Source organism: Pecten maximus, chromosome 6, assembly GCF_902652985.1.
Source record: "Pecten maximus chromosome 6, xPecMax1.1, whole genome shotgun sequence".
NCBI classification, from domain to species: Eukaryota; Metazoa; Mollusca; class Bivalvia; order Pectinida; family Pectinidae; genus Pecten; species Pecten maximus.
In genome coordinates, this window is record NC_047020.1 from 40583003 (window position 1) to 40594785 (window position 11783).

The 11783-nt window shown below is 35.9% G+C and overlaps 1 protein-coding gene across 1 annotated transcript in view; it reads right to left on the reverse strand.

Moving 5' to 3' along the window:
- Positions 1-11420, reverse strand: part of LOC117329781 (phosphoglucomutase-2-like) — a 23130-nt gene extending 11710 nt beyond the window's left edge. Inside the window, exons 1-12 of the mRNA XM_033887913.1 lie at positions 11292-11420; positions 10233-10332; positions 9389-9456; positions 7026-7114; positions 6379-6463; positions 6173-6280; positions 4290-4459; positions 3510-3627; positions 3034-3099; positions 2769-2866; positions 2348-2442; positions 1437-1519 (exon numbers count right to left, since the gene is read on the reverse strand). Of these exons, the coding sequence (XP_033743804.1) occupies positions 1437-1519; positions 2348-2442; positions 2769-2866; positions 3034-3099; positions 3510-3627; positions 4290-4459; positions 6173-6280; positions 6379-6463; positions 7026-7114; positions 9389-9456; positions 10233-10332; positions 11292-11360 (1149 nt within the window). The 5' untranslated portion in view covers positions 11361-11420. The remainder of the gene's footprint in view (positions 1-1436; positions 1520-2347; positions 2443-2768; positions 2867-3033; positions 3100-3509; positions 3628-4289; positions 4460-6172; positions 6281-6378; positions 6464-7025; positions 7115-9388; positions 9457-10232; positions 10333-11291) is intronic.
- Positions 11421-11783: the final 363 nt, after the last annotated feature.

The window sequence follows — 11783 nt, forward strand, 5'->3', positions numbered from 1 at the left end:
TTTTTTCATGGCCCGTTAGCTATGATGTCATAGGTAATTGACATCTCATGATTCGAACAAAAGTTGACCTGTACTGACCACTGGACAGGTGTTGGTCGTGACCCCCGCGGCAAGATTTCACACTTCTCCCCTAGATGCCCTGACTGACAATAGGGATAACGATAGCGTGTGTTGTCACTCCCGATCATGGGGTTAATTAATAATCAGACCAAATTGATAGATAAAAGGTGTATTTAGAAGCCATGACATTAAATCACTCCGGTAAAACATTCGGTAGTCGTCTCTGATAATCTTCGCCGCCATTGAAATCAGCGGTTGGTGAGTAAATTTTACGGAACTATAAAACAAGCGGACCAATTTTAAACACAAACAATTAGCGATGTCTTCACTCATAAGTGTCACATTGCAAACTTATACATAAATATCCAAGTAAATCGATTATTTGTCATTCAATCATGCATTCTCGAACCGATCGGCATTCCGTATTTTATATGCACATAACGTAACCGCACGTGTCTTTAGCAGAAAAGCCTAACGACTTACGTAAGTGTGCATTGTACTTCTTTTGCTTTATCTGTTAAACGCGATATAAGTGTTTTGTAACCGATACATAGTTTGTTTAATTAATAAAATGCTTAGGTATAATTAATGAAAAGTATTTTTATTTTGTTGTGTTTGAGGTATAAATGGCGACAATCATCACGAAGACACCGATGACATGTAACGTTAACATATATGGTCATTATCAAGAAAACATTGATCTATTGTCAACCATGAATAATTCGAAGTCCCGCTGTTTCGAAGTTTTTCTGTTAGTCCCTTGAACTTCGAAACATCGAAGTTTGACTGTATATGACAAACTGCTGCAGACATATTTTTTAGGTGGCCGGGTGGCAAAGTGGTAAAACAGCTGCTTTTCATCTTGGGGGCCTAGGGTTTGATTTCCAGGTTGGACATGAAAAGGTGTGGGGTCACCTGCCGACCAAGTGGGTTTTCTCCGGGTAATCCAGTTTCCTACCACAATAAGACCCTTCACACACTTCCATTTGGGCCAACAAGCGTGATTAATATAAATTGATAAAACTTGGTAAAATGAATAAAGTTTACATACAAATTGTTCAAATTTTCACCAAAATAATTTTCAATAAATCCTATTTATATTTCAAAAAACTATCAGGTGTTTTGCAACTGAACTATTACACTACAATAAACATGGACTTGTTAGAATTCAATTGTTGTGGTTCTCATAAAGATTTATGGGGTTAGGGACTTAGGGCTTTTACTATATTAACAATGTGTTGCAGAAATTTAATCCCTGAGAATTTGCAAAAGTTTCCCCTTCAAAATAAAATTACCACTAAACTGTACAGCAAATACATTAGTTTTGAAACTACAGTTTTTGGAAATGATAAAAAGAGAATTTCCTGGTCACTTACCTCAAAACAAAAGCCTTCCTTCTTTGCAATACTTCCAAGGATCTTAGAGGAAACTGTACTTGCTAGCATGTAAACGTCTTTTGCTGGATTAAATAATATCAATAATATTTATATCTTTTTCACTTTAAAATATTGTCAATAAAATAAAGATATTTATTTCAAATCATTCTATGAAAGAAATTTATATAAAAATAATTTGTGACCATCAAATATCAATGCATTTAATATATTGGCTTCAAGTATATTTTCACTAGCCATTGGATTTCAAATAGAGAAGTACTAATTTAAAATTTATCATAACCGACAAACTTTAATTGGAAGGACCAACCGATTCCCATAATTGTTTAATCAATTATGTTTTCAACTGATGTCCCTTACTAACGAGAAATGCTGATAAGTTTCTCTTAGGAACACAAACTCAAAAAGACACATTTCGAGAGTTGCATAGATTTTTCAAGATTTAAAATGTTTGTTTCAAATATATCAAATAGAAAAGTGAAAATATTTTTTGAATAAATACAAGAAAACAGATGAAGTATTTTCATCTGCTTACCTGGTATATACATGTAATTGAACTGCAGTATTCATCAGTATTTAAAACTACCAATCTCACTAGGAATAACAAACTAAGTAAAGTACCTTGCACATAATTAAGTAATATACATATTTTAATACAATATGGAATTTGACATCAGTAAAAGGACAAACAAAAACACAGTTTATTAACAATAATAAATGAAAATATTTTCATCCAAAATCAACCCAAGTCATTAGACAACCATTACCGACCAAATCCAAGATGACAATATGCATTTTGGCTTATTGCATAAGTTGATTAATCGGGTAAAAAGCCCCCGCAAATAGGCAACCCAATTAAGCGGAATGCATTGTAATACCAAACTGAGACTCACCAGGAGTATCTGGGTGTTTTTGCCTGTAGTGGTTCCAGCTCCACCAACCAAACAGAGCCCCTAATTCATTACCGGAAAATATGTGCCAATCTCCACTGAAAAGTGAAAAAAAAGATTTGTTTAACAAGAAATAAACTAGCTGACTCATACATATTACATTGTCTTAATATCAAATGCATTTTTACAAGTGGTTAAAAATCAAAATATTAAAAATTGGTATAATTAATTAGTCTAATTAATTCAAATGACTACAAATTTAATAGAAACTTCATTTGTAAATGTCTCTTTTTAAACATGTTAATTGAGCTTATCAATGATAAGTTTTTAAAAAATTCTAACTATCAAATATATGCAAAATGTCATGATTGAAAATGGCTAGCTAGTGACCTTTGACCTTTCTGCTTAGAACTAGGTGGCTCACCTTGGAAGTTTCACAGCAACAGCCAGACGGTCAGCATCAGGATCATTGGCGAGGATCAGAGAACAGTTGTGAGCATCTGCTGTTGCCATCGCCAGTTTCTGGGACACGATAACAAAATAAGTGTTCAATGTTTGATTGAGTATTGGGAGGAGGCTATTAATTACATCAATTGTAACTGCATAACATAACAATATTGTGATATATCCATTGTGACAACCAGTAAACTTTTCTTTTGACTTTAATGATGATCAAGAAAGTCACTCACCAGGGCACCTTTGCCTTCTTCTGGGTTTGGGTATTTAACCGTGGGGAAATCTGGATCTGCTTCTACCTGTCAAGGGAGGTAATTCACAATTAAAGTAGAAGTCTGAAGCTGAAAGAATCTAAGGATGCTTTCATGATAAAGAATTGAAACCATTAAACCTGAATGATGAATTATAGGCACAAATTGAGACAAGGCTGACAGAAATTATTTTCAGCAAATACAGATTTTTGGGTCAAGCATTGGCCGCCCAAAAAATATTGCTGTCTTGACTGCCACTAGTTTACAGACCTTCACTACAAAACACAGTTGGTGCACAGATATGTTTTAGTCTTTTTGAATCTATAGTTAAGCACTGGAAATTAAGTCTGCAAATCTAAAATTACATGTGGCAAGTGAAAACCTGTTCCAGAATGAGGTCACCTCATTCTGATATTCTGATATTTCTTACAATTAATTTTGTTGCTGAGAGCGATTACCTGTTCCAGAACGGGGATGACTTTCAGGTGGCCAAGAGTACGACAAGCCTCCTGGACAAAAGGATAGCCCACACCATGCATGGCAGTGTACGTAAACTCCAATGTGGGCGTCTCCTCGCTGTAATATTAAAAGGACACCCAGCTCATTTTGGTTGTTATTAGAATACAAACAACCCAGCCTTAATTTTCAAACGCACATGAAGTTATAGCCATAACCAAACCTAAATGTAGAACTTCAAACAGATAATTGTGAAATATCAAAAATATTGTAAATTCCAAATTTAAACTACACAGCATTATGATGGTATTCTATATGATCATCTTATTGGATGACAACATATCATATTAACCAATAGAAACACTTGTTTCATGCAAGATCAAATTAATATACCATATAACAAATATTTCAATATTGCTAATTTTTTCCATAAATCAACTGTATAGAACCCTGTTATGAACATACAATAGAATGGATTTGTTTTTGTTTAACGTCCTATTAACGGCGAGGGTCATTTAAGGACGTGCCAGGTTTTGGAGGTGGAGGAAAGCCGGAGTACCCGGAGAAAAACGACCGGTCTACGGAGAGTACCTAGCAACTGCCCCACATAGGTTACGAACTTGCAACCCAGAGGTGGAGGGCTAGTGATAAAGCGTTCAGACACCTTAACCACTTGGCCACTGTGGCCCCGAATATATTGAATTAACAGAAACAAATATTCCAACATTCAAAATATTAAACTGGATCAATAATGGAACCATTTAAGAAATTATTACACTTACTTGAATTGAACGAGTTTTTTCAGGTCTTTATTGTACTCCCTAAAGACATCAGCATATGGATCCTTGACCAGGGTACTGGACTCGAGGTCCGAAATTTGCCAGGAAGTGGCAAGTGGTTCTAGGTTTTCCAGTATACAACTAGCTATACCTTTATCATGAGGGCTGATTATCTGGAACAAAGACTCAGAAATTTTCATACAGTATAGACAATAGACATACAATTTTGATCTTTAGAAACCTCCCATATATGAGACGCAAACCCAAGTAAATTAAAATTTTAATGTATTACTCCAATGGTAATATATTCAACATGTTATTTAAGGTATTGATGACAAACCATTTTTGTGTCTTCTCATTTTTTGGATACTTTAAATGACCTTATACAAGTATATAGGACGATTTAGCAACTGGAAAGGAAGAAGGGAGGGGGGCAGGATGACTATCAGTATATTTCAATAATTATGTGCTTTCCTGACAATCAAAGAGATCAACTGATCATCCTTGTAAATCTACTGTGACCTAAATGTGATCTGTTACCCCAGTAGACTTTGTACCTAGTATATCTACTGTACACTACATACCTGTGATCCATTACCCCAGTAGACTTTGTACCAAGTATATCTACTGTACACTACATACCTGTGATCTGTTACCCTAGTAGACTGTGTACCTAGTATATCTACTGTACACTACATACCTGTGATCCATTACCCCAGTAGACTTTGTACCTAGTATATCTACTGTACACTAAATACCTGTGATCCATTACAACAGTAGACTTTGTACCTAGTTCCATTACCCCAGTAGACATTGTACCTAGTATATCTACTGTACACTACATACCTGTGATCCATTACCCCAGTAGACTTTGTACCTAGTATATCTACTGTACACTACATACCTGTGATCCATTACCCCAGTAGACATTGTACCTAGTATATCTACTGTACACTACATACCTGTGATCCATTACCCCAGTAGACTGTGTACCTAGTATATCTACTGTACACTACATACCTGTGATCCATTACCCCAGTAGACTTTGTACCTAGTATATCTACTGTACACTACATACCTGTGATCCATTACCCCAGTAGACATTGTACCTAGTATATCTACTGTACACTACATACCTGTGATCCATTACCCCAGTAGACTGTGTACCCAGTATATCTACTGTACATTACTGTGATCCGTTACCCCAGTAGACTTTGTACCTAGTATATCTACTGTACACTACATACCTGTGATCCATTACCCCAGCAGACTTTGTACCTAGTATATCTACTGTACACTACATATCTGTGATCCATTACCCCAGTAGACTTTGTACCTAGTATATCTACTGTACACTACATACCTGTGATCCATTACCCCAGTATACTTTGTACCTAGTATATCTACTGTACACTACATACCTGTGATCCATTACCCCAGTATACTTTGTACCTAGTATATCTACTGTACACTACATACCTGTGATCCATTACCCAGTAGACTTTGTACCTAGTATATCTACTGTACACAACATACCTGTGATCCATTACCCCAGTAGACTTTGTACTTATAGTATATCTACTGTACACTACATACCTGTGATCCATTACCCCAGTAGACTTTGTACCTAGTATATCTACTGTACACTACATACCTGTGATCCATTACCCCAGTAGACTTTGTACCTAGTATATCTACTGTACACTACATACCTGTGATCCATTACCCCAGTAGACTTTGTACCTAGTATATCTACTGTACACTACATACCTGTGATCCATTACCCCAGTAGACTTTGTACCTAGTATATCTACTGTACAATACATACCTGTGATCCATTACCCCAGTAGACTTTGTAGCCAGTATATCTACTATACACTACATACCTGTGAGCCATTACCCCAGTAGACTTTGTAGCCATTGTCCTCCTTGGGATTATGTGAGGCTGTCACCATTATTCCACACGCTGCCTTGCACATCAACACCCCATAGGCCTACAAATAATAGACGTAGAAATGATTATGAAATTAACTTTGAAAGAAAAAGATCATTTGTCAGAGATTCTGAGGAAAGAGAAATGGCCAATACTTACAACATATGGTGTAGCACACATCCTGGAGAACAGGTAAACTGGAACCTTCTCATTGACAAACACAGCAGTGGCCAACTTGGCAAACCTGAGGGGGAAAAATGAATCTTTGAATTCCACAAAAACTAATACATGGGCATCAAAATGATTGAAAGTTGATTAAAACATCTTTTTTACGGGTAAATATCAAAGTTCAATCACTGCCAGGATGTTCAACACCTGCATAGATATAGTGGAGACAATATTATGGATTTCATTTGAATTACCTCCCTTGGTAAGTTAAAACATTTCATTTCCACTGATTTGATCAAAATTCCATTAAAAGAATAGATGGATAATTTGGCATTCCCACATAATCAAACCATAAGTTTTGGAAGTCATATTACTACAGACAAACTGTCTATACAGGACACATGTTCCATCACAACGATCTGTGTCGAAAACACTTGTCTATAAGTAACTTGACTCAGTCTCATGAAAATTTTTATCTAAAGAATTTAGTTGGAAAGCATTGCTTGAGCTAATGAAAATACTCATAACTTAGAATGTTCTCTTTAGTGAATGATACTTTCCCGTTAAAAATCGTAAGCTTGCTAAATTCTTATATATTTTGAGGAATGAGAAAGTGTCCATTGTGAACACAATTTTACCGGTCACTGTTGTATCGTCCGTCATAGCCGATCACGACACCATCTGTACGTGCTGTAGAGCAGGACTGGAGCAAATGTTTACACAAACCCTGAAAGTAATGTCAGCGAGATATGTATATACTAGATACTGAAAAAGTTTGAATTTCTTAAGAGGTTTTATTTTCACTATCTTTATTGATTGATTAAAATTGCAAGATTAGATACTTTGGAAAACATATATAGATATCAAATATATGGTCTGTTTCATAATTTCAGTGTCAGTAAATATTCTTTTACTTCATTAGCTATATATGCTTCAAACTTTTGGTGGAGTTACAAAGAAAGATTTTAAAACCATAAAACAAATATATTGATACTTGGTGTAAATTGGTAAAAAAAACAGTAAAAATGGTCTTTAAGTTGTCCAACAAGAGGCCCAATGGGCCTGTATCGCTCACCTGGCTCTACAGCAACTTTGAAGTTGATTGAGGTCATTTCTACAGATACTATGCTGATTATCATAGTAAGCTAGGTTTATTCATATAAATTTTCTAGTCCTTCATTCCAGCATTTTATTGGCCTAATATCTGGTCTAGGAGGCTCTTGGCTATCGCAAAATTATTGTTTACAGATTTAAGCCGATTTCACCCCTGTGACCTTAAATGTAGGTCAAGGGTCATTCATTTGAACAAACTTTGTAGCCCTTCAGGCCCAATATCAAGTTCCTGGGCCTCTTGGTTATTGAGAAGAAGTTGTTTGAAGATTATAGCCTATTTGACCAATGTGACCTTGAATGAAGGTCAAGGTCATTTATTTGAACAAACTTTGTAGCCTTCACCCCAGCATGCTACAGGCCCAATATCAAGTCCCTGTGTCTCTTGGTTATTGGGAAGAAGTCGTTTGAAGATTATAGCCTATTTGACCAATGTGACCTTGAATGAAGGTCAAGGTCATTTTTTTTAACAAACTTTGTAGCCCTTCACCCAAGCATGCTACAGGCCCAATATCAAGTCCCTGGGCCTCTTGGTTATTGAGAAGAAGTTGTTTGAAGATTATAGCCTATTTGACCCATGTGACCTCGAATGAAGGTCACAGTCATTTTTTTAACAAACTTAGTAGCCCTTCATCCCAGCATGCTACAGACCCAATATCAAGTCCCTAGGCCTCTTGGTTATTGAGAAGAAGTCTTTTGAAGATTACAGCCTATTTGACCCATGTGACCTTGAATGAAGGTCAAGGTCATTTATTTGAACAAACTTTGTTGCCCTTCACCCCAGCATGCTACAGGCCCAATATCAAGTCCCTGTGTCTCTTGGTTATTGGGAAGAAGTCGTTTGAAGATTATAGCCTATTTGACCAATGTGACCTTGAATGAAGATCAAGGTCATTTTTTTTAACAAACTTTGTAGCCCTTTGACCAAGCATGCTACAGGCCCAATATCAAGTCCCTGGGCCTCTTGGTTATTGAGAAGAAGTTGTTTGAAGAATATAGCCTATTTGACCCATGTGACCTTGAATGAAGGTCAAGGTCATTTATTTGAACAAACTTTGTTGCCCTTCACCCCAGCAAGCTACAGGCTCAATATCATGTCCCTGGGCCTCTTGGTTATTGAGAAGAAGTCGTTTGAAGATTATAGCCTATTTGACCCATGTGACCTTGAATGAAGGTCACAGTAATTTATTTTAACAAACTTAGTAGCCCTTCATTCCAGCATGCTACAGACCCAATATCAAGTCCCTGGGCCTCTTGGTTATTGAGAAGAAGTCGTTTGAAGATTATAGCCTATTTGACCCATTTGACCTTGAATGAAGGTCACGGTCATTTATTTGAACAAACTTGGTAGCCCTTCATCCCAGCATGCTACAGGCCCAATATCAAGTCCCTTGGCCTCTTGGTTATTGAGAAGAAGTCGTTTGAAGATTATAGCCTATTTGACCCATGTGACCTTGAATGAAGGTCAAGGTCAATTATTTGAACAAACTTGGTAGCCCTTCACCCTAGTATGCTACAGGCCCATTATGAAGTTCCTGGGCCTCTTGGTTATTGAGAAGAAGTTGTTTAAATGAAAAAGTTGACGCCGGACGGCCGGACGGACGGACGGACGACGGACGCCGCACCATGGCATAAGCTCACTTGCCCTTCGGGCAGGTGAGCTAATAAAATGAAAATAAGCCAGGTTAAGTTTTTATTTTTATTTGTTTATAAGCAACATATGGTCGATTTTGTCTACACAATACACTGCATTTATAGATCAAAACAATTATGTAACGGTACAATGACAAGAAAAATATTTTGGATTAAATCTTATCAATATGTCCTTATACAAATATACATATTGATCTATCAAGCATTATCTATTTAAAGTGCCACACTATACTGTTACCTGTGTTGTCTGTATAATGGTGAGGTCATTCATCATGTTATAACCAGCTCCCATCCTCGCTCGTAAACCTAGGTAGAAAATGAATGACCAGCTTTTATACAGCATGTTCAACTTCAGGTGCACTTTTATACAGCATGTTCAACTTTAGGTGCATTGAGTTAACAACAATTCACAACAGCACTGTTGTTCAAGATCCTATTTCTTGCTTTTACAATCAAGATATTTAGATTTCTCCCCGATTGGTTTGGGATGGGGTTCTTTTAATTTGCCTCATTTTGGAAGAAATTGCTAAATTGAGAAAAAAAATCTCAGGAGTAAAATGGAAGTTGTGATAATTTGGCTTCATATATCTATGAAAAAATTACAAGTTGGAAAGGGGTCAACCACCAGCTCTAAAAAAATCTTCAGAAAATGACATAGATATAAATGGATTACTTAGTGTTTTAACATCAACTGATTGATCAACAATTGTATTTTTTTTTAATCAGTCATCAGTTAGTATTCAATACATTTATATTTTCTGTGTTTTTGAATTTGATACATTTAAGTATCAATTGGCAGCTCATTTCATCCATATGAAAATGCTTTTAGGTAAGTAAGGCATTTTGGATCAATGAAACATTCTGTAATATATTGTCTCTAACGGACTCTCAGAAACTTATTCATTGTAAGGATTTTTGAAAGCTCTGCCTATTTCTAATCTAATTATATTGGTTTACTTCCCTTAAAAGAGTAATTATAACCAATAATTTATTATATTTTACTTCATTTCTCAGAGTTAAACATTAGCTGTTGAGTGATATTTATAATCTCACAGAATTAGTACATAAATTAATATTCTGACCTGCTGTTCCAAATGCCATGCGATGAAGAAGCCTCTTTTCTAAAGATTCCACCTCACCATCTTTCACTAACTTCAATATCTCGTCCCGAGTCTTCTCGTTCTGAAACACAAACACTTCAAATATATTACCAGTATTTAACAGTTAAGAAGATATCATAAGTTATGGTTTTTAGCATAAAGGAACTTACTATGATAAAAAAAAAAAAAAAAAAAAATTCTCATTCCAATTTAAAATCGTTTCATGTGCTTTATATTCCTAATTAATCAAAAAAGATGTTATTGCTTACTTGCAATTATGGATTATTAAGATTATGGATTTCATATTGTTGTCTTTGGTTAGATGTGTTTGATTAAAGTATTTTTGTTTCACTGGAAACAGAACTTAAATTCCCTAGGGAGTTCAAAATTATGCATCCTCTTACGAAGATACGATTATTCAAAATTTGCTTTAAAAGATTGTAAATAATGACAAAAAGGCACAAAATGAAAGCTAAGATTTAATAATATCTACTGTATTCCGTAAGTAAGAATTTTATAACGTTATGCTACCAGTGATAAACTTTGCTTGGTGTTTTTTTTTATCCGAGTTGTCTCCCTTCAACTGCTGACAATTTTAGGATGCTTAGGATTCATAACATTTGATTTGATAGACTAATGACGTCGTTTGCTGGACAGGTCAAGCGGTCATCAAGGTCATGCCATTTATCCTACGAATCTTATATACACGAGTACATACATCACAGAACACTAAAGCCTCTCATTTACAGTAATCTGAATCTTGAGAGTAACCTACACTGTACATTTTGACAACAAAATAAAAACCTTTAAGACATCTGTGAAGGTTTACAATTTTAACAGAATGGAATAGATGTTAATTAGACTGTTGCACTTTATCTTATTTTTGTCATACATGTAAACTAGTCAGTCTGACCGTCCGTCTGACATCAGCTTATTTGTGTATTGCGTCAGGTCAGGGACATGGTTGCAACTGGCCTATCGTGCCTAAGCATGCTTTAACATCAGTGTCAAATGAGAAAGATACGCTGACAACCGACTCACTTTGTCCCACTTCATCCATTCTTCCACTTTTGCATCCACGTCAGCATTTCCAGTGCGTGATTGAGCCATAGCTGACCTCTTAGTCCCTCCACCTGCAACCGACTGGAGCTGCTGCTGTCAGTCGCTGTCACTGGTTGTGTGTATTTTACGGAACGAAAATTATACGGATATATTAAAAAATGTATTTAGGTGGCCAGAGACAGTCATCAAGATCTATACATATTATTGATGGCTCCGGTCTTCAATTTCCAGGAATAAACGGTTATTTATACCTGCTAAGACGTACAAAAGTTTATTTTTAGTTTTAATTTGTAGGTATCAAGAGCAATATAGGATCACATACGTCCCTGTCATAACTAATTAAAAATAACACTGCCATTTAGCGTACTAATTAAAAAGTCTATATTTCATCACAAACAGATTTAAGATTCACAAACGGAAAGAAGCCGAGACTAAATAAGCGTAAATGATGCACAAGGTTTCCATGTTTAG